The sequence below is a fragment of the Miniopterus natalensis genome, chromosome 8, assembly GCF_054644295.1.
Source record: "Miniopterus natalensis isolate mMinNat1 chromosome 8, mMinNat1.hap1, whole genome shotgun sequence".
Lineage (NCBI taxonomy): Eukaryota > Metazoa > Chordata > Mammalia > Chiroptera > Miniopteridae > Miniopterus > Miniopterus natalensis.
Genome location: NC_142088.1, coordinates 22,418,007 through 22,442,225, shown reverse-complemented (window position 1 = coordinate 22,442,225; position 24,219 = coordinate 22,418,007). Strand labels below are relative to the sequence as shown.

The 24,219-nt window shown below is 42.9% G+C and overlaps 1 protein-coding gene across 1 annotated transcript in view; it reads left to right on the top strand.

Annotated features, from left to right (window-relative positions):
• Positions 1–14,118: 14,118 nt before the first annotated feature.
• KIAA2012 (KIAA2012 ortholog) overlaps positions 14,119–24,219 on the top strand; it is a 93,230-nt gene continuing 83,129 nt past the window's right edge. Inside the window, exons 1-2 of the mRNA XM_087819664.1 lie at positions 14,119–14,202; positions 15,388–15,672. Of these exons, the coding sequence (XP_087675790.1) occupies positions 14,119–14,202; positions 15,388–15,672 (369 nt within the window). The remainder of the gene's footprint in view (positions 14,203–15,387; positions 15,673–24,219) is intronic.

Sequence of the window (24,219 nt, the reverse complement as noted above, 5' to 3'; positions counted from 1 at the left end):
TATTTTCTTGTAATACTTCCTACTCTGTATTGTGTGTGTTGCATGCACCACCCCCAGATACAGCTTGAGCCTGGTGAGACCCTGTTCTGTAAGGGGACTGAGGTGGGGGAGGAGGCTGTTGGTCTTATCTGCTTACTCTGGGCAGTGGATTCTTGACTTGGATACTCAGTTTACCTCATTTAGATATCTGCTTTATTCCCTTTCTTCCCAGACTCTTATTTGTTCACATCTTAACATTTCTAAAACTAGGATGCCACTTATAACTTATGTCAAAAGAAATTTGCCCCTGCTGGCAGGAGAGTAAGTTGAGACAGAGCCATTATTGTCCGTCCACGGAAGAACTTAGCGAGGCACATTTACAATAAGTGAAGCAAATATTTACTGCTGAAGGCATGACTGCACTTTCACGTTTTCCAGCAAAACAGCAGCCAAGCACTTCAGAGAACACAGGAGGAGGATTGCCAGACTACACAACAGGCACCGTAATTACATACAATAAAAATTGACAGGTATCTCAGGAGAAATAGCAGAATTTTTAAAGTTAAGGGAGGTTGGTATGATCAACTCATTCATTGCAAAGTCATCCTCAGGTGCCAAATACCTTTCAGAACCTCCTGGATGACTTTCACGAGAAGCTGTTTACCTTCTAGGAAGGAATAATTTAATTAAGGGTAGGATAAAACTGTGAATTTAACCAAACAGGAAACACAAATGAAACTCTGGTGGTATTCTGCAACATGACTAATAATTAGACAGCCTAAACCTATATTTTCTAAGAAGGTAAAAATCACTAGGCCAGGTGGTAGAAAGCAGAGAATCCCCAGAATGCTACGTATAACTGCCAATGGTCACAAATGATTCAGAAGCATCATCCATAGGCTGAGTTTGAAAGGGGTTTATTCTCAAACATTGAATAATGGACTGACAAATAATATGTGGGTAAATGTTATTTCGTGTTCATATAATGGTAGTGGCTTTTTCCCTTAAAACCTGTTATTAAATAATCAGTGTGTCTTAAATGCATGGCATCTTAGATTTGAGGAACTAGGGTTTCTATAATAATAAGTCGTTAATAAAATATCATAAAATGACTTTAGGTTAATACCAAGAGGATTTATTAAGGATGATTAAACCCACATCCTGTGTGAGAATTCTGTAGTGTTTACAACACTGAGTTGGGAAAGCTCCAATTATGTATCACAGTTCACTCTCCCTCACCTATGGACAACATAACTAATCAGCCATGAAACTCTTTTTTGCTAGGCCAGGACTCTGCAGAATTAGTCTCAGTCAAGCGTTTTAAGCAACCACTACCAACTGGATTGGATTTAGTACATAGTAGGAAACCTATTTGCAATCACTATGTTGTGTTTTATATGGAATTTTCTCCAAGGCATATACAAGGGATTCTAATACCAGTCCCCTCTTTCTGCACCCTAAAGAATTAATGAAAACTCATAATAGCATAGCCATAAGAACCATTTGGGGATCAGTTTGGAGTCTTCCTGCAGGTGCTCTAGATCTGGTGTTCCATACTGCCTTGGACCGCCCACCTTGTTACCAGCCACAAAAAGTTCTGTTTGGTTACCAACCCAAAAAAGTTTTGTTTACATATTTATTTACTCTGTATACAGCCATTAAGCACCAAGAATCTTTCCATTGATGTATTCAAAAGATTTTCTTCTTTACAATATGCCCTAAAAATACTTGCTGTCTGTTCTGCTAACTAATAAAAATGGCAGTGTGGTATTTTACAAAGTGTAACACCAAGGGTTCTGTGATTTTTTTCTCTTGGTCTTTAATCAGAGGGTGCTGTCGTTTGCTGGGAATGATAAAAATTGCTTCCCGCTTAGAACCCAAGCTTGAAATGTGTCCCCACCTCAGAGTATCTTGAAACTTCCTGTGTCATATCATCAAGACTCCCCCAGGGAAAAGCAGCTCGGGATATTACTATTTAATCACACCAGTATCATATAGGTTCGCTTATTTTCCCTTGCGAGGCTGTGAGCTTCCTGAGCATTATACTATTTACCTATTTCTCCCTATTATACTACTATATCTCTCACCAAAACATCCATATAGAAGGTGCTCAGCAATTTTTTTCCTTTTTTTGAATGAAAATACTATTTGATTATGACCCATCTCGAAAGGGCTCGAAGGGGAGAGGAGGCCTCTACCACGCTGGGCTGCATCTCCTTTCCAATCTATGTAACTCACAGATCTGAGGAGGCAGTAAGAGAATTTGTTTTTTATCAATATTATCTGCTCATCCCCATTCCTAAGAACCCCTGACATTCCAGGAATTCCTCAGCCTAAAAAACAATCATAGAAAGCCTCATCTGCCGCATCTGCGGTTCTCACCGCAGGCTGAACACTAGAATCACCTGGGGAGCTTCTAAAACTTATCAGTGCCAGGGTCCTACTTCAAATAAATCAATCTGAACCTGTGGGTGTGGGGCCCAAGTACATCATTTCTCCTGGTCCTTGAGACAGCCCATGTGATAAGCACTATTATCCTCATTTTTCAGGGGAGGAGACTGAGGCTCAGAGGTTAAGAATTTTCCCATTACATATCTCATAAGAAATAGAACAAACCCGGTCCCCAGACAGCCCTCAAATGTACGTGTTTTTGTCAAGTGCCCTCCATAACAGATTTTAACATGATCTGAGGTAGCACCACCAAGAGCCCTTACGGTGCTAAGTTGCGGGCAGGCCGGCAGATCAGACACAGAGGGCCTTTCACACACACACCACACAGGAGAGGAGAGGACCTTCGCTTGCCGGAGCAGAGCAGCCACAAACCCAACTGTTGACTGTCCCGCTGCATCTCAACGCTCTGACCAGGATGGCTGTTCTCTCTCGAGGAACCGAAAGGTGAGGGCAGCTCAAATACTAGGGTGGATGGCCAGGCCACAAGTCAACATCTTTTATAAATATTACTGTGGATTCTGAAAACTTTTAGTTCCTAAATGAAGCTATCTGTTTTAGATGTCAGTGAGTATAAATGCATGAGATGAAATTTGACTTGAAAAAATAAATAAAATGAATTAAACAGATGGATAGAGTGAACCAGAAGTGAGAACAGCCTGCCTTCTTCCTCACCTCTACTCTGTTGCTGTCATGTTATTTATTCCCTAGACAAAACAAGGAAACGCAAAGCGATTCTCAGTAAAACCAAAGAATTCACCTAAAAATGCCCATTTCTATTAGAGAATCTCATCAATAATTTTCCCCCCCAAAAGCTGTGTGAAAGAACTACTTTTTCCCGCTATTCTTAGCAAATCTGGAGCCGCTGAGACTTCTTGGGGCGAGGTGGAGCAGCTGTCAGACTCCCCAGGTTCTAGTGGAAGCAGACTTCTTTCCCCAGCTTGTGGCTGACTGGGGACAAGCCTTCCACAATATGGATTTCCTTGTCTGAACTCCCTCAGCTCAACAACGCCCCTTGTCAGAGCACAGAGCCCGCAGTTATATCACAGATCAGCCCAGGAAACGGCTAGTCATGAATCACAGAGGCTCATGGATTTTTGCTGAACAAAGAACTCCAGCTCTGGGAAACTTTTTGGCCCAGCCTTTCTCTCTGTCCCAATGGAAAAGCAGGTAATTTCCAACCGGTCCTATAGGAAACCAGTGCAAGGATCACACAAGGCAGGTGTACTCAACTCAGCCCATTGCTTTATCTGCTCACATCCACAAAAGCTATTTTTCATACCAGCTGCATCCTAAACCTGAGTTAAGATGGTGATTAGTGGTGGTGGTGGGTGTCTCAGTAGGAGCTTTCTTAAGAAGAAAGGGCTTTGATTGAGCCAATGAAAGCTGTTGCCAGGGAACCAGATGCCATGAACAGGCCACTCCAGCAGCGTAAGAATACAAGCTGGGAGTGCTGGACTGAGCATTAAGTGTACTTGGCAGCTGAGTCCTAAAAGGCTGGTTAACCCTTTGTGCACCTAACTGTCTAGACAGTGACTCAAGAGAAGGATTATCGTAAAATCTGAAAAGCTACTTCTGCTATCAGTATCATCATTGGAATGTACCATTTCAAAGGTGTCCCCCTGCTTGATGGATAACTCCCCTGGGACACCTGTTTTAGAGTGGGTTGGTATCAGAGGTGGCATGAGCCAGGGCTGGCTAGGAGCATGAGGTTCTTCAGAGGACACTGCTCATATCTGATAACACTTGTTACATTATTGATGCCTCTCAACTTGTGGTAGAGTTTTATCTGGTCTTTTGGCCTCTGGAGAAGGAACTTTGCTCCCCAAGGTGAGTTGTCCTGTGAGATAAGAAGAAACTATTGCCTTTCCTCCTTAAATGTATACTTACACAGTCTCCTGGGCCAGCCGGAGGTTGGCAGCCTCTGCCCCATTTTAAGGCTGTGGCCTGGAGGAGTGTGGGCACAGGCTGGCTCTCTGGGAAAAAGTGGAACAGGAAAAGGTACTGGGATGTGCCTCCCAACCTGCCTCCTGAGGGATACCATCCTCCATCTTCCCTTATATCTCCCTCTCCCTCATTTCTCCCCCATCGATCCCAAAGCCAGGCTTCCTCTCTGGGTCCCATCCCTGCACAGCGTGGTTAACTCTATCTCTGCAGAGGGACCTGCATCTTAACTCAGCCCTCAGGCAGACCTGAAGACTTTCCCAAAGGAAACTACAATGGTTGGGTAACAGGCAGGGAGGTTACCTGTGGGTTAGGGGCTCCTGGGTTCCCAAAATGAACTGTAGCAATTCATGGGCCTTCAGTGGAAGGTTCTTTCAGAATCCAGGCCCCCTAACTCCCCTTTCTCTTCCTGGGACACCTGAGACTGGCTGCTCCATCTCCCAGACTGCTCACTTCCTGGGGCTGAAGGTGGAACATCAATTTGTACACCAAAACCTCACTATTGTGAGCAAATAATGGGAAGAAAATTTGTGTATATCTTGGGTTATGCAGTATATATAGTCCCTGAAAAGATATGTGTTGTACATCATATTAACATCTCTCTAAAATGATTAGCAGAGCCCGGCAGGGCATGGCTCAGCGGTTGAGCATCAACCTAGGATCCAGGTGATCGGGGTTCAATTCCCAGTCAGGGCACATGCCTGGGTTGCAGGCTTGAGCAATGACTCTTTCATCATTGATGTTCCTATCTCTCTCTCTCTCTCTCTCCTTTCCTCTCTCTGAAATCAATAAAGATATATTTAAAATAAAAATAAATAAATAAATAAAACGATTAGCAGACAGCTCACTAATTTTACTCTGTGGTAATTAGAAAATGTAAAAAATCTTCTCATCATATAGTTTAAAGAGTGAACTGGAAGCCAGGTGCAGAGCAGTGTCTGGTGGTGCAGCCCAGCGACTTACTGTCTACTACACTTGAGATTCCCTAGTGTGAGGAAATAGTTTTCAGGGCATCATTTTGTACAGCAAAACTTCACTGCTGTGTGCTAATAGTGGGGGAATTTGTGTGTTATGAGTTATAGAATGGAATTATTTGGTAAACAAGAATTTCTATTTATTGAGCACCTACTATGTGCCAGGCACTACCCTCAGTGCCTTACATAAATTATTTTAGTTTATTTTATTTCAATTAAATAAACAGTACTATAACAATATTGAATGAAAGTCAAAAGAAAAAACTTTACCCACAACCATACTAATGACATAGATAAAGGTGATCTGCTCTGAGAATTAAAATCACCCCCGTTCTTGTCACCCTCCATAGGTTAGTTCCCATGAAGGTCTGTTACTTTTGCCCCCACTATCTGAGCTGTTAGCCAGACTAGTGATTGATTTTCTTTATGTTACAGAAGAACCAAGAATGTGTGATTTTTATTTCTTCTCCAGCCTTACTATCTCCCCACCATGAATTTAAAAGCTTGCACTCACTTTGAGCACTTCTACTAATAAAATGAAGTCCTGAACTAAAATATAACTCAATAGTTTAGACTCCCAAAGCAAACCTTTCAGAAAGATCCAAAATAAATAGATCTCCAGTCCCCTCCCTCCTGAACTAGGCAGGCCATGTGGTCATAATTTATGCTTAAGGAGAGGAAGGAGGCAGAGAGAAGCCAGTGACACTTTCTCCCCTGCTATGATTCTAGAGTATTCTTTATTGCCTTTTGCATGTTTTTTAAAACCTGACCTGGCTACATGAGAAATGAGCCGTAGTCTCTGAACAAGCCAAGTAACGTATCCTCAGCAAGTCTGGAAGCATCCAACAAGTTTAGTTTATTTTTAAATATCTATATTGATTTCAGAGAGAGGAAAGGAGAGGGAGAGAGAGAGATAGAAACATCAATGATGGGAGAGTCATTGATCGAGCCCGCAACCCCAGCATGTACCCTGACCGGGAATCGAACCCTGATCGCCTGGATCCCAGGTAGACACTCAACCACTGAGCCACGCCCGGCCGGACACATCCAACCAGTTTAGAAGGCTGCATCTTCCACTCTAATTCTCTTGGTGACCTTTCAGTCTTTGAAAATCAAGTTCTCATTAATCAGAATCTTTAACCGGTGGCTCTAAGCTTTGTACTATAAGCAAACTACTAGCTACTAAAACAGCTTTGATGTAATTTTCTTCTTTCATATATCTCACATACTGGCTCAGAGATCAGTACATATTTCTCTGGGCATGCTAAAAAGAAAGTTACAAGTATTTTATTCAGCTGTTATGTTGTGCAAAGGGTGCTATGGGAAGTGCTAAGAATTATAAGATCTAGTCCCTACCTTCCAAACACTTACGGTCTAGTTCAGAGTATAAAACACAAGCAAATGGAAAGCAAGTTTATAATGGAAGGCATTATACATGTGTCATATACATGCCCATATTTTTAAAAATTCTTTGTTTTGACTCTCTCACACAACTTGTCTTTGGTACTTATGGTTCTAGCAACCTCCATTCCACCTTTCCTCCAGTGCAGGAGGTTAGAAATCTAAAAATGTGCTTTCCTGGACTCCCTTACAACTAGATTTGCAAGGGAAAGTGAGGGGAAGCAAGGGTGAGTGTTTCTAGTAGCCAGACACAGATCCAGTGTCCAGTCACTAGCTTCGTAGCTGAAGAGGGCGCTGTGGTGGCTTCGGTCATAGCAGCTTTCTGGCTGCTGGGTATTAGCTATGATGTAGCTTCTTATGAATATATGCTACTGCTCTGTTGCAGAAGTGGGATGAACAGCAGGCTGGGATTAGGACCAAATTAGGACCACTTCACCTCTGGTTCTCTCAGAGGTTTTGCTTAAATCATTAAGTCTCTCTGTGCACTGATGGTTCCTCTTTGGGTAACAAGGACAATATCAGTAGCTCTTCTTGCAGGTGAATACAATTCCTAGAGAACACTATCGCACTGCCCTTTAAAGGGGGTGAGGATCTTGACACTGTTCCCAGAGCAGCATCCATTTACCCCAAGTACTTTGGAGCAAGGGACAAATTACTGGATGCAGTGGGGACATGGCCAAGGAAACAGCTCTTTTCTTTGTCTCATGTGGCTTCTATTTATTTAGAGTGCCATGTGTATTCATGATGCTTTACGATGATAAAAACAAAGTCTCCACCCAATAGAATTTACAGTGTAATTTAAACAGACATGTTGCATGGGCTGACAGGTCAGGCATGCCAGGAGATGGTGTTGGTGTTATATAACGTGGGTGTGGAGGGTTTCTTCTTGAGTTATAAATACTTTCCAGTTACAAGGGCCTTTCATCTGGGATCCCCAAGCACTTTAGAATAGCAATAATCTCGATTGCTTTCTAAATGCACTTTCCATAAACTGCTGTGGGGACTGAGTAAATGCTTTTAAATGTCTATTAATTGATCTGTACATCTGTTCATTGTCCATATTAAACAGAGTAGATGTAAACACGACAGTTTAGGAGAGGCTCGCTTTGGGCTATGGTCTGGCTGCTCATAGGTTATAACCCTGGAGGCCTGGTAGCCTTGCCATGGTGTTGGAGGGGCCTGATGGGCACCTGGATATTTTCCCAGGTGAGATGCTCACTCAATTTAGACTCAGAAAGGTCACTTCCTGGGGGCCTAGTTCACCATTTACGCGTGAGTTCACATTTCCAAATCAGGTGAGCTTAGAGGATGAATTTCCCATGGAGAAACTTGGAGAAATTCTTTGGCTGACAATAGTGGTTCTCCTTTGGGTCCCAGCTACTTTCCTCCTATGCTACTCACTCTCTCCCATGAGCAATGGTGTTTTCAAAATGTTTTCAACATTTATATTTCATTGTAGCTGGTATGGAGTTTCTCCTGCTATGTCTCATTCAAAGGCCATTTAGCAGGTGATTGTTCCTGATCTATCTGACAAATTCATTCAAATCCAAGGGAAGGCTGGCCTGGGTTGCAAGGTCCTGAAAGTTCACCCAGAAGTTTATGAGGTAAGTCTCCCTCCTTTATACTGTTCTATCCATCCTTTATACTGTTCTCAGAGTTATCTTCCTAAAACGCAGATGGAATTACATCACACACACACTCCTCCGCCCACTATAAAAAAAAAAACTACCTGAAGAATAAAGTCCAAAGTGCCTTAGCAATATACACATGGCCTTCATAGCCTTGACAAGCTGTCTCCCCAGCTTCATCTATGTCCACCTGACCTGAGGCTTTGGCTACACCAAAGAAACTACCCTTTCTGCGGAGATCTCAGACTATTCTGTCCATGCTTCCTGCAATATCCTTTCATCTTCGCTCCTTCCCATACACTACTGTCCATTAAAGTTCACCTCCAATATTCCTCATCTTCATAGCCTTCCCACCACCATCCATCTCCCCTCCACACACACACACACACACACACACACACACACACACACACACACACTGACCTTTTTCCTACAGCACCCACTTATCTCAACCTCCGTCATCATAGCTGTCACGTCATCTCACAGGTACTGGTTCACACACACCTATCTTCTCACCCTGCCGGGAGCGACTTGAGGGCAGGGACCATGTCTCAACATAGTTATCCCTCAGTAAAGTTCAAGGGGCAAAGAAGGGTAAGGGAGGAAGCAACTGTAGCTTAAGATCCCTATAAACTATTTGGAACCTCATTTTGTAAGCTTTTGTCTCGCCTGCTGTGAGGAGATCATTCCACAATAATACTAACCAATGGGCTTTCAGATTATAAAGTGCTAAATTCAATATTTTTGTCTTCTTTGCTATCATTTTCTTTTTTAGATTTTAATTGTGGTACATATGCATAGCATAAAATTTGTCATTTTAATCATTTTTTATTTATCTTTATTGTTGAAAGTATTACAGGTGTCCCATTTTTCCCTCCAATTGATCCCCTCCACTTCGCTCCCACCCCCTCCCCAGGCCTTCACCCCATTATTGACTGTATCTATGGGTTATGCATATATGCATATAACTTCTTTGATTAATCTCTTCCCACCCTCCACCTCCCTTCCCTCTTTCCTCTGAAATATGATCATCTATTGCATGCGTCAATGTCTCTGGATCTATTTAGTTTGTCAGATTCTTTTGTTCTTTAGCTTCTTCTTAAAGAAGACCCTTCAACATTTCCTGTAGTGCTGCTTTGGTGGTGATGAACTCCTTTAGCTTTTTCTTATCTGTGAAGCTCTTTATCTGACCTTCAGTTCTAAATGATAGCTTTGCTGGGTAGAGCAATCTTGGTTGTAGTTCCATGTTTTTTATCACTTTGAATATTTCTTGCCACTCCCTTCTGGCCTGCAGAGTTTCTGTTGAGAAATCAGCTGACAGTCATATGGGTGCTCCCTTGTAGGTAACTAATTGCTTTTCTCTTGCTGCTTTTAAGATTCTCTCCTTGTCTTTAACCTTTGGCATTTTAATTATGATGTGTCTTGGTGTGGGCCTCTTTGGGTTCCTCTTGTTTGGGACCCTCTCTGTGCTTCCTGGACTTGTAAGTCGATTTCTTTCCCCAGGTAGGGGAAGTTTTCTGTAATTATTTTTTCAAATAGGTTTTCAATTCCTTGGTCTCTTTCTGCCTCTTCTGGCACCCCAATAATACAAAAGTTGGGCCTCTTGAAGTTGTCCCAGAGGCTCCTTATACTATTTTCATATTTCTGGATTCTTTATTCTTTTTGCTCTTCTGGTTGGGTGTTTTTTGTTTCCTCATGTTCCAAATTGCTGATTTGATTCTCAGTGTCCTCTACTCTACTGTTGATTCCCTGTAAATTATTCTTCATTTCAGTTCGTGTAGCCTTCATTTCAAATTAGCACTTTATTATGTCATTGATTTTCTCAGTTATTTTCGTAATAATATGCTTGAGCATCCTCATAAACAAAATTCTGAATTCTGTATCTGTTAGCTTGCTTGGATCTATTTCATTTAGTTCCTCTTCTAGAGATTTCTTCTGTTCTTCCCTTTGTGACATGTTTCTTTGCCTCCACATTTTGGCTGCTTCCAGGTGTTTGTTTCTATCTGTTAGGTAGAGCTGCTATGTCTCCTGGAATTTGTAGAGTGGCTTTGTGTAGTAGATGTTTTGTAGGGTCCAGTGGCTCAGCCTCCCAGTCACCTGAGCTGGGCCTTCTAGGTGCTCCCCTGTGTGGGCTGTGTGCACTGTCCTGTTGTAATTGAGCCTTGGTTGCTGTTGGCATCACTGGGAGGAATTGACCCCCAGGCCAATCAGCTGTAAGGACCAGCTTCAACTACAGCCAAAGAGCTGCTGTGCTGGAGACACCCCTATGGAGCAGGATTTACTTCAGTGGAGCTTTGGTGTTCACCAAGTGTGCCCCTTGAGTGTGTCACTCGTGGATGTGGTCGGGTTGTAATCTAGAATGGTCGAGTCTGACCACCACGTGCACTGTCTCTGGGGCCTTCTGGGAGGTGCAAAGTCAGCCTCTGCCAGTGCCTTGCCCAGGGCCACCCAGCATGAGCTACACAGCAAACTGTAGTTGGCTGCTACTTGTGCTGGGCTTGGTGGTGTCCAGGACAGGCCAAGTTATGAGCCAATGCAGGCTGTCGCTAGTGCCAGGTCTGGGGCCACTTATCAAGCTGTATGGGGCATGATGCTGCTTGTTTGAGAGATTTTAGAAAAGTCCTAAGCATGGGGCTCGAGAGGCCACTTGCACAGAAAAACCCCTGGAAATGGCCTGGATGAGCTGCAGGTGGGGAGGGGCGGGGCCTCCGGGAATCACGGGGCGGGGCCAAAGGTGGGAGTCAGGCGCGGGCGACTCAAATATGGCACCTGCCTGCCGGCTGTGTGCGGGGAGGACTCGCCAAAGGAGCCATGGCCTCTGCCAGCCCTTCTGCCTGGGAGGAAGCTGCCCCTTCACCTCTCACCCCAACTTCAGGCAGGTTAGTTCCTCCCCAAGGGTCCCAGGTTCCTTTCAAGCTCCTGTCGGTGCTGGGCTCAGAGGGGGCTCGTCTGAGTCCGTGCCGGGCCCTTTAAGAGGAAAGCCTGGGACTCCGGCAGCCTCCGTGTCCCTCAGCGACAGTCTCCGCTGGTTTTCACAGCCCAAAGCTGTGGGGATGTCCCTTCCCAGCCCTGGAGCCCTGGGCTGGGGGCCCAACGTGGGGCTGGGACCCCTCCCTCCTCCGGGAAACCCCCACCACCAAGATATCCCTCCCGGGTTTAAACCGCGGCACCGGGTGTGGGCCCGCGGCCGCGTCTCCAGGATTCAGCCCCGACCCGCCCGAGTCTCCGCCCCTCCTCCTGGTCTTGATGCTCCTTCAGTTCCCTGGTTGTGGGGCTTCTGTGCAGCCAGATTTCAGGAGGCTCTGCGTGATGGTTGTTCTGTATTTTAGTTGTAATTTTGATGTGGTTGCGGAAGACGGCGGGTACAGCTGTTACCTGCGCCGCCATCTTGTTTCCTCTCATTTTAATCATTTTTAAATTACTGTTCGTTGGCATTAAGTCCATTCACAGTGTCGTATAATTATCACCACCATCCATCTCCATCCAGAGTTTATTTTTCCAAACTGAAACTCTGTACCCATTAAACACTAAATTTCCATGCCCTCCTCCAATATCCCCCCAAACACCATTCTACTTTCTGTCTCTATGAACTTGACTACTCTAAGTACTTATATAATTGTAATCAAACAATATTTGTCCCTTTATGATTGGCTTATTTTCTTAGCATATGTCTTCAAGATTTATCCATATTGTATTGCAGCATGTGTCCAAATGCCTTTCCTTTTCAAGACTGAATAATATTCCATTGTGTGTATACGCTGCATTGTTTATGCATTCATCTGTTGATGGACACCAGAACCTTTTTCACATTTGGGCTATTGTGAAGAATGCTGCTCTAAACATGGGTGTTCAAATATCTTTTAGTCCCTAATTTCACTTCTTTTGGGTTATATACTCAGAAGTGGAATTGCTGGATCACATAGTAATTCTATGTTTGATTTTTTTTTTTTAATGTTTTTATTGATTTTTTTTTTTTAGAGAGAGAGGGTGGGGTAGGGAGAGAGAGAGAAACGTCGATGTGAGAGAGAAACATCGGTCAGTTTCATTCCAAACTGGGACCAAACCCGCAACCTGGGCATGTGCTTGACCAGGAATTGAACCGGCAACCTTTCACTTCACAGGACGACACTCAACCAACTGAGCCACACTGGCCAGGGCTGTTAAGTTTTTTGAGAAATTACCATACTGTTTGTTTTCCATGGTGGCCACACCATTTTACATGTCCACCAACAGTGCGCAAGGGTCCCAGTTTCTCCACATCCTCACCAGCGCTGGTTATTTTTCAGGGTTTGTTTGCTGTTTGTTTTTATAACAGCCATCCTAGTGGGCGTTGAGACGTTATTCATCGTGGTTTCACTAAACCCGGTTTTGAGCCTCTGCATTCACTGTCTTGATCCCCCATAATAAATCCAACCTAATTATACAGCATGACCTCTATTTCTTCCTCGTAAGACTGAGCCCGCTTCCTGGGAAAGGCTGAGCCACAGAGGGAGGCCTGAAAGGTAACTGGGCCTGTAGCCTCTTACACTTCTTCACGCAGGTCAGCAGGGGGCACTCCCACAAGACCGCCATGGAGGTCCAGTTGACAGATGACAGGCCAAAACAGGGCCACAGATCAACAGCAAAGGCATCTTTTTTGTTCTCTGACACTCCCACCCTCACCCCTACCTCCTGTCCTCCTCACAGTGTCAGCATCAAGGAGAACCAAGCAGTCCAGGCCACAGCAGTGTTTCTCAAAGAGGGTGCTACTGGCATTCGAAGTAGGACAATTCTTCATTATGCAGGACAGTCCTACATACCACAGAACATTCAGCATTCCAGGCCCCTGCTTGCTAAATGCCTATAGTGGCCTCCAGCCATTGTGACAACCCAATGCCCCCCACCTATATCTCCCAAGTACCCTCACCCTGGAGATGGGATTCACCCAGGTGAGAACCAGGTATGCAAAGGAATCTGGAGATTCCCAGTATCTCACACTCGCTCTTGCAAAGCAACAACTACCATAAAGGGCCTCATGTCCAGTGTAAGAGATGCTGGAGCTCAGCCAAGGAAAATGTCACAGGTCTCTTTAGGTGACCTTGATGACTCCTCTGAATCTATTAATGGTGAGTTGACAGTGAAAGGCTCTCGTGTCAGGAGAAGGCTCTCAAAGCAAGATGAGTACTGTTATATCAGAAAAAATATCTCATCATGGCCTCTCTCACCCCCCACAGTCAGGACTTGAAATCTGAGCCCAGTCTCTTCAAGGTCCATTTGACCCTCTGTCTCCCTGTGTGTGAACACTGCCCTCAGCAGTCTCCGCCTTGCCTGGGCTGGTTTAAGGGACTGCACTTCCCTGTGCTGCCATAGCAACCGGGAAACAACCTGGCTGCAGTGAGAAAGATGGTGTTGTCGCCCAGATCTGTAGGTGCACGAGGCTGGTAACAGAGCAACAGGACCAGGGAACAACAAGGGCCCAGGCAAAGGAGAGAGAGAGGTTGCCCGGAGAGTACACAATCCGGGGCTTGAGGAGTTTGGGTTTGCGGTTTATTTTTTCTCCCGACAAAGACACACACTGTCTAAACTGTGTGGCTGGTTGTTACTAAGAAGCTGCTGTATGTGGGGAAAATGTATTTAATAAAAGGCCCAGTGTTTGTGGTCTTCTTGGGCTCCCTGCTGAGCTCAGGAAATCTTGAGGTGTGACCAGTTTTCAGCCTTCAAAACCAAGATGAACTGCCCCTGAGAAGGGTGGTCAGAGGGAAAACATGTTCACGCTCTCTCCCCTGAGCCGGGGACATGGCAAGTTGGTCCAGAGCAAACAGAAGTTCCAAGTCTATTTTGAACCAGAGGTGAGTTTTACAGCTGAATAAAGGCATATGGGGGGGGGGGGGGGGAAGGAATGCTCTCTTTTTCCATTTGGAGCTGAGCCATGTGTGTTTGGGTTTGTTTTGTTAGTGAGGTGGTGGGGATCAGTGGTAGATCTTCCCTGCTTGGTAAAAGTCAAGAAAATAAGGTTGTTTGCCTGACACACCGAGGTTGCTGCGGGGACCCTCTTGCTTCCCCTTTGTACACTGACCTACAGCCTCATTTGCTTTAGACTGAAGGAGATTCCAGATTGTCTAGGATTTGGGTAGTTTGGTTCAAGACCAGAATTTCCACCTGGGTTCTAGGCAAGCTGATGACTATTTGGTTTTTAGAAGTTTGTGCTCTGTGGTTGAAAGGCTGTGTGTGTTCTTGTCATTTCAATGGCTTCCTTGAACTTTCTGGAATTCAACCCACAGGACTCATATTTAATATACGCAAAAAAATTTTTTAGTTTAGAACATTCTCAAGTGGTGGCAAAATTCCCTTGTACTGCAATTTTACTTCATTGAATTCTGCCAAAAATAAAAAACCCATTGGGGGTATTTTGAAAATTTTTGGCTTACACAGAGATTTCCATTGTCATGGTAGTTTGTCATGATATCTGACCTTTGCTGTATTAAAAGACATATAGAGTTTCAAAGGACCTCTGTGGCCAATGGCATTTACTTACTTACAAGATATGTAACTACTTTATAGGCTCTGAAATAGCCAAATTAGATAAAGTTACAACGCATCTGGAATGCATAGAAATTCTCCCTGTGTACAGCTGGAGTGATGGGTTGGAATGGCTTTCTCCTCTTTAAACTGCCAGCTAGTCCAGGTCTAATTTCAAAGTTATCAGCTGCCCTTGATAATTCTGACTACTTACTTGCATACCAGGAGACTTTAACTGGCCTGTAACCTACACTCTACCCTATTTAAGCCTCCAGGCATGCATGGTTATGAAAGTTACATGGGTAAAACAGGACTGTGCCCGTGGATTCTACTAATTCTGAGATGTGGAAAACAAAATCAGTTACTCAGAAGAGTGATTGTGTTCTGTGCGCCACTGCAGCAACTCAAAGGAAACCAGTTACTAAAAACAAATGTCCAACACCTTGCACAAGCAGTATTTGCTACAAAAGTGCTGTGCACAGTGAATCAATCGAAGTGGTTTCTTTCTGTTGCAGGATTACTTAAACTGGAAGTCTCCAGAAGATTATGTTCTGGTCAGCAAACCACAGGATAAGGGCGACCCCAACCAGCACATATGGAGCCTCTTACTCCCTAAAACTTTCAGCACCAGAAAGGGTGTCCTAATCCTCTACTCTGAAGGTTTAGCCATATCAGCATGGACACCCGAAGAGAGGAGAAAAGGCTCCTACCGCCCCAAAGGCCACAGGAAAAGCCTGGATCCTAACCTACTCACACTTCAGGACCTCAGAGAAGCCATCCTGGCATACGAAAGGAGACAGGTAGGCAGAGCTCTGTTGCACAGTTGGGGACTGCATGTCTAGAAATCCATTTGTAGCTTTGGGCATGAGTTCTTCTCAGATCCCAGGGAAAGCAGGAAACGCTCAGCCTCCATTTCTTCACCTCTCTAATGGGACTGTACTCTTGGCCCTATCCGCCACACACGACTGTCACGAGGTCTAAATGAGGCGATGTGAGTGAAAGGGCTCTGAAAGGCAGAAAGGATTAGATTATCATCATCTTGTGTTTTCCTTTCTGTTAGAGTAACACAAAGTCCTTTTCAGCGTTCAGACAGGTGCAGGCAAGCGAAGGTTGCATCAGCATCCTTGAGAGCCTGCCTTAGAGCGACAGGCAGCAGCATCGCACCTCGGATGTTCATGGCTTCGTAGAAATGAGAGAGAACATTTTAAATATTTACGGTGAGCCCTTTAGCATCTGCAGGATAAGTTAATGACTTCTTTCCATTCTGAATTTAATGTTCAGGAAAAACCCTGTGCTCATTCTTCTGATTCACACTTTTTAATGTCTTACAAGATGGACACATGGCCCCCACTTCACATAGCTGCATGCATCAGCCCTTTGACCGAAGCCATGAGAGATGCTGGGGAAATGTGGCACTTGATGAAATTCTAAGTTGTAGATGATGGGTTACTCCTTAGTTTAAAAGTCTCTGCTGGCTTCTCATTCCCCACGGGATTAAGTCATTCGCTTCTTACACCAGGCCCCTCACATGTGACTTCCTCTTCCATTTTTAGCCATATCTGCCACTTGTTCTTACTGCCACCTTTACTATGGACCCCTCAAAGCTGTACCCATGGTAATAGCTCACCATTCCCCAAACAACTCACACCCGTTCATAACTTTACCCTTTTACACTGCTTGCACAGCTGGAAAACTGCTCACCCTTCAAAACACAACTCAAATGTCATCTCCTTACTGAAGTCTTCTCCCACCGCCGTAGGCAAAGATATCCCATTGCTCCCTCTTCTGCACACATCCTCATACCATCAGGCACTTTGATTTATCTCTTTGCCCATCTCTTGCCATCTCCTTGAATGTAAGGACCATGTCTAAGTCATTTCTAGAAAATAATGAGAGCCCATAAATCTTTGCGGAATGAATGAATTGATCATGTGTGATACTTTCAATGATTCTTACATCATCTTTCAGTATCATTATTGGGCAATATATCACCTATTCCAGTCTAGGCAGAACTTCCAAAAGGAGAGAGTCCTCTGCCCCTTTTCCTTCTTTCAATATATTGAGAACCTGAATGACCTTGACCAAATGCCCAACTGTCCTTTGCCTTAAAATCATATATATTTTTTTTAATATTTTTTTATTTTTAAATTACAGTTGATGTATAATATTATATTAGTTTCAGGTGGACAAGACATTTATATAACTTCCGAAGTGATTACCCCAATAAAGTGAGTACCTATCTGACACTATAGTTATTCCAGTCATAAATTCTTGAATCACAGGAAACCAATTTTTGTTGAATGCTTACTATTATTTTATAGCTATTATTTTATTTAATCTTTATAAAGACCCCACAAGATATCACTTTTCTTGTTCCCCTTTTGTAGAGGAGGAAACTGAGGCTCAGACCTCCATTAACTTAACTCTAAGTTAAGTAGCTTGTCCAAGGACTCAGAGCTAGTAAATGACAAAGGCAGTATTCAAACGCAGGACTGCCTACGCCTCCAGGGCAAGCATGCTTTGCGCTTCACCCTATTATCTGTGGACTTGGAAGGGCCTCCAGAAGTCACTGTGGCAGGCCTTGGCCTGTTTGCATTCACATCCACTCTTCACCCTTACTGTATTCTGCTCTGCAGCACTCTGAGATTGACAACACACTACATATAATTCTATAAACGTCTGTGTCAACTGGCTTTAAAAGGAATTTGCCAATAGAAGACATTGGAAGGAGATTGGAGAAGGAGAAGAGAAAAGCCAGTGTATTTCTCTCCTCTCATTCTACCTGTGGTGGTGAGAAGCACCTGCATCACCTCTGTGGCCCGAGCCCAACAGACAGGCCCACTGTGGCTCCAGGCTCCTCCAGGTGACCCCACCAGCTCCTCCCTCTGTCCTTCAGTCTAAGAGTGGCACTGACTTCCTAATGTTACTAATCTTAGTAACTTCATCATCTTTTTGGTTTTTAATCACTTGTGTAACCAATTCCCTGAATTAAATTTCTTTTTTGTTTTCCTAATTGGACACTGATATGTAGGTTAACTTACTACCCAGAGAAGAATTCCTTCCACAGCTTTCAGATGCTTGTCTATATGGCTTAAATGTTTTGGGCAACAGGGATCTTATTACTTTAGAAAGGAGATGAGTCTTTGGGGGGACTGCTTCATTTTTAGTTAGATCAAGCTCAATGAAAAAAAAGTTTCTATCTCCCTGTAGTATTTATCTACTAGATTTATAATATATACCTGAACAAAATAGAACACTGTAGTCTAACTCCAAATGGGTAGAAGAGAAATGGTGTGAAGAAATCAGAAAGGAAAGAAAAGGTTAGGGATACTAACAGGGCAGGAATTTATGATAGAGACTTAATAGATTAAAATTAGAGAAGTAACTCAAAAAGGGCTTGGGATTTTTAAAAAATGAAATCTCAGAAGAGGAGGGCTTTGGAAACTACAGAGCACTATCTATGAAAACTACAGACTGGCAAGAAAGTTGTTAAATCATAATATCCGGGGCTGGGAAGGCTATGGGGAAATGGGCTGTCTAATATTTTAGGAGCACAAATTCACATGACATATCTGGAAGGCATTTTGGCAAAAGCCTGAAAAAGGGCTGATGCTCTTTGATTCTACTTTTAGTAATTTGCCTTAGGAAATAATCAGAGAGGTGCCCAGAAATTTGTGCACCAGAATGTTTACTGCAGGGTTATTTATTACTATACAAAATATTGAAAATAATGTCCAACAATAAAACATTGATTAAATAAATTATGGTACAATCATAGGATGGATTTAGGGTCAGGCATGAAGTCATGTATCATTCATGAATAATGTGAGAAAATATTCAGTGTATTTTTTAAAAGCAGGTTACAAAATAATATTCACAAACAAAAATACCAACATTCATTAACAGTTTTGTGTATTTACTATGTTCCTACCATTGTTCTAAGTGCTTTCCATGTATAATTTATTTCTGCTTTCTATGAATACTGGGGATACATACTATTATTATCCCATTTTAGAATTGAAGCACAGAAAGTTTGAGCAATTCACTCAAGAGTATGCAACCAGGCAGATAATCACACCAGAACTTGAGACTAGGCAGTATAGAAAACATCTCTCTAATATAATTCCAAATTATATTTGATTTGTGCAGACGGATACATATCAAAATTTAACCACGGTGAAATTATGTCCTATTTTTATTTATATCTCTTTTACCAAATATTATTTTTTAAGTCAGAGAATTTTTTAAATAAAATAAAAATCATGGCTTTGAAGGAGGTAGACAGTGAAAGAGAGAGCAAGGTTGACCCTGGAGAGCCAGGTGGGATCAGGATGGGAAATGGACTAGAAGCTGCTGTAAACTGAGCCCAGCGATAACCATACCATCTGTTCTGCAGGGTTGGTATATCCTTGCCCAACTAGCATAGCTCAAGAGTTAAAAACACCATACTCAATGTAAAAGAGCCAAAATGGGGAGGGGGAAGAAAAGGAGGGGATGGTTAATGGATAAAGTCGTGCTGCTTACAGAAGAATCTATACTGGCTGAGCCGTGAACCAGGAAACCTACAAAATGTAGGCTCCATTCAGGCCTGTGAGAATTGGGGCTGTCACAGAGAGCTGCAATTAAATTTTTAAAGCATCTTACATCACCTCCAGTTCTATATATGAATCTAATGAGATGCGTGTAGCAATATGTCTGGGTTTTACAGCTCAACATACACCTACTCTTTAACTCTCCTGATGACCCAACTTGCTAATGAGCAAAGATAAACGCTAAGTCAAGAGATTAGATGTCAGAGTTCTCACACTTCTAGATACACATAGATATGTTGCTTGGATTTTTTGTTTTGTTTTGTTTTGATGTTTAACAGAAGGACATATTGTTCAAACATTCCCAGAGTTAAAACCATTTTCCCTGAGGCTTTTTATTCTTCAGCTTCCAACAATGGAACACTGACTAAATAGTGAATTAAAAGTAATTTGTTTTAAAATTTCAATTCACAAAGCACCCCACGTCTCTATCCCATTGAGGGATAAACAGGATTTAGATTACTATGGCTGATTTCAGCCAAGATTATATTGCTTTTGCCATGTTCCTCATGGCTAAGGTTACATTTAAGAAGATGGTCAACTCGTTCCTCGGGATGTACCCTGCCCTCTCTACACTGCCCCCTCCTCCCCACGTCTCCGTGCTCTAGGCACTTAGTTCTCGGTGGTGTTTTCAGTCAATGCCCCCCCCCCATGAAGGTGCTTGTGGGCTACTATTTTATCAAGTAATATTGTGAGAAATATATTTTTTATTAAAGTTTAACTTCCCATCCTAAACATAATGGCTCATCATACAAAATAGAAAAACAGAGGGAAGTAGGGAGAAGAAGAATTTATCCTTTCAGCCAAAGATCAGGAGGACAAAGGTGCCTTTGCAAGTGCTTTGCAATGACCTGCCGTTTGTTTGCCAGTGTCCCTAAGAAGTGATTAGTGCTCTGACGGCCATCAACAAACTGTCAAGTAGGCACCAGAGCAATGAAGGGGAGAAAGAATGACTTGACTGTACTCCTTTCGCCCAGAATCCGTCATCTGAGCAGCTCCTGAGCAGTTGTACTTGGAGCCTTTAATAGACCTAGAAATACAAAAGATCAAGAAAGACTCCTGTGTCTACCATGATAATGAGGTCAAAGGCAGTGTCAGTATAGCTAACGCTTACAAGTGCTTAGGGCATTTTATCTCTATAGCCTCTATCTGCTTAAGCCTATGAGCTGGGTGCTAGCATTACCTCCATTTTGTGGGAAGAAAAACTGGGGCTTGAAGTGAATTAATTTGCCCAACATTGTTCCTCTAATTTGTAAAGCTAGGATTGGAGCCCAGGCAACTGATTCCAAGCCCCACTCTTAACCCCTAGAGGGCCTATTGAAGATTCCCCATGCTCTAGTGAAAAGAAGCATCTTCCCTGCTTTAATGGCATTTTTAAAAAGGGATCTGGGTCTTCAACACATCCCTTAAAACCCTTTACAATTCTAGGAAATTAATTCAGATTATCATTAAAGTCAATCAGGGTTACATGTAACATGTTCATAGTAAGTCATATATGTGATCCAGTAGACTCCTATTTCACTTTTTTATTGTTGTAAAATATAACATAAAATTTACTATTTTAATCATTTTAAGTATACAGTTCAGTGGCAGTAAGTACATTCACATTGTTGTACAGCTATTACCACCATCTATCCACAGAAGTTTTTCATCTTGTAAAACTAAAACTCTGTACTCATTAAACAATAATTCCCTATTTCCCCCTCCCCACCAGCCACTGGAAACCATCATTCTACTTTTCACCTGTATAAATTTGACTACTCTAAGTACCTCATATGAGTGGGATCATATAGTAGTTATCCTTTTAGTATTTTGTGACTGGCTTATTTCACTTAGCATAATATCTTCAAGGTTCATTCAAAATTTCCTTTCTTTTTAAAGCTGAATAATAGTACACTACATTATATGCCACATTTTGTTTATCCATTCATTAGTGGATGCACATTTAGATTGCTTCCATGTTTTGGCTCTTGTGAATAGTGCTGCTATAAACATGGGTGTGCAAATTTGTTCATGTCCCTGCTTTCAATGCTTTTAAGTCTATTCCCAGAAGTGGAATTGTTGGATCATATGGTAACTCTATTTTTTATTTTTTGAGGAACCACCATACCGTTTTCCATTGAGGCTGCACCAATTTACAATCCCAAGCGCGCGCGGGGGTTTCCTTTTCTCTGCACCCTCACCAACACTTGTTATTTTGTTTTTTGGTACTTTTAAATAATAACCATCTTAATGGGTGTGAAGTAGTACCTTGTTGTGGTTTTGATTTGTATTTCCTTAATGATAAGTAACATGGAGCATCTTTTCAGAGGCTTATTGGCCATTTATATATCTTCTTTGGAGAATTGTCTACTCAAGTCCTTTGCCCGTTTTTTAAATCAAGTTATTTGTTTTTGAATTATAGGAGTTCTTTATATAGTCTGGGTATTAATCCCTTATCAGATATATGATTTGAAAATAGTTTTCCCATTCTGTAGATTGACTTTTCACCCTATTGATAGTGTCCTTTAATAAACAAAAGTTTTTAATTTTTGTGAAGTCCAATTTATCTACTTTTTCTTTTATTGCCTGTTCTTTTGGTGTCATATTCAAGAAATCATTGCCAAATCCAATGTCATGAAGCTTTTCACCTATGTTTTCTTCTAAGAGTTTTATAGTTGTAGCTTTAATCCATTTTGAGCTCATTTTTCATATGGTGTGAGGTAAGGGTCCAAGTTCATCTTTTTGCTTGTAGGGTATGTACTTCCATCACTCTCATTTGACAGATAAAGAAACCGAGGCACAGATGAGTAATTGCCCCAAAGTCACATAGTTAGTAAATGATGGAGCCAGAATTTAAACCCAGGCAGACTGAACTCTTAAAGGAACTGGAGGTTAATGTTTGCTGTCTTCAATTCTAGTTTCTGCACCTTTTCTTTTGTGACAGATGGCTGATCAAATCTTTGATGCAAAATAGTTTGGTCAGGAATCAAGCCTGTTACAACATTGCAACTATGAGAATAATTCAGACCATTTCATGATTCTCTTCCTAATGGCCTGATATCCAGGGACACATGGGCACCAAAGGCATATAGGAGAGATAGTGTTATTTGTACAGAATCTTAGACATTAAATTGCAGAGAAAAGGTCTGGCTGAGAGTGTTGCACGGCTGATTAAAGTCAACTTTGGGTTGGAGAAGGCTTTCCAGGCACAGCTGCAAGTGGCCACACATCTCTCCCCTCCCACTCCACCCTCACCTCTACTCCCATTGCACTCACCTGGCAGCCCCAAGGCTGCCTCCAGTCACACCTGCACAGGTGCAGCACAATGAACAGTCATCCTCACTTCTAAGGCTTGGCCTTTGGCAGAGCACACTGACTCCGGTAAGGTAAGCCTGACTGAGGGACAGGAGACACAAACTGCCCTCCTCCTGAGAGAAGGACTTCTGACTGGAGGGGCAGCTTGAGGCACAAGTGGTGGGCAGGAAAGTGCAGACATTTCTGGGATTTCCATTCAACTAAGCTAACATCTTGAGTAATTATTAACTAGTTAGTGCCTAGAACAGTGCCTGGCATATGGCAGATGCTCAACCAATAGTTGTTGGATGAACATATTAGCTGTCAGAGTGTGGCAGGGGGAGGCCATAACCTCTACTCAGCAGGGGAGTACAATCTGGTCAAGGAGGCAGATTTGTGCCCCCATGATACTAGATACAAAGTAGCCTGTAAAAGGAGTTAGACTATAATTTATTAATATGCTGTCAAAGTATAAAGAAGGTAGAGATTGTGATTGCTTCTTACTAGGAAAATCTAAAGTGGTGTCTTAGAGGAGGTAGAATTTGAGCTGAGTCTTGTGGTAAAAAATAAGTGGAAAGGGACCTTCTAGGCATAGGTGAGTAAAGACTTAGAGGGGAGAGCAAGCAGAGGAAAGTCAGGGTAATTAGATAGGTGTAGCTCTTAGCTGGAATTGTATCAGGAGAAGTGGGTAGAATCCAACTGTGGAGGGCTTTGCCTGCCAGTCCTGGGATTTCTGGAGTTCTCTCTTCACCCTTCTGTCAACTCCTGCCCACAAAGGCTGGCCACCCTCTGGGGTAAGATGGCAGCTGGCTGTCTGGGCCTTTCTTGGCTTCCTGGGGAATCTGGCACCCTGCCACCCCATATCACTGGGTGGGAGCACAGCCTGCACCAGGTCCTTCCATCTTCCACAGCACCAGGATAGGGTGGACATGACAGCCAGCTCCCGGATGGGGACAGGTGCAGGGGGGTCCTCTTTACCCCTCTGCATACAGAGGCCTGGTGGGCACCAAGAAGGTGGCCAGCAGGAGCAAGTCCCTCATTAAAGGAAGCACTCTCAGTAGAGTATGGATAAGAGGCCTCTCCGTGCACATTAATTATTCATTTTAGAAGAAACCAGAAGCTGGGGTTGATTGGCAAAGCGAAGGCAGGCCCGAACAGTCTAAAACCATCTGCAGCCAGTCTCCTGCTGTTGTTTATTTCCCTGTTCCAGAAACTCCCTTCCCAGCTCCCTTCTCTCTCCTTTTGTTTTAGAGTAACTTTTGGATGGGTGGTTAGTGGTCAGTGATTATGTTGGGGAAGGAATGGAAAAATATGTATGAGAAGATGGTAGGTGTAATAAAATAATTTTTAACACATTTCCCATTTATAAATATAATCTAACCATATTACTGAAATTTTGATTTTATAAAAATGAAGAAACTATCTTATGTCTAACACCCTGATATCACTGTTACTAGCATTATAATGCATTATCTTCCAATT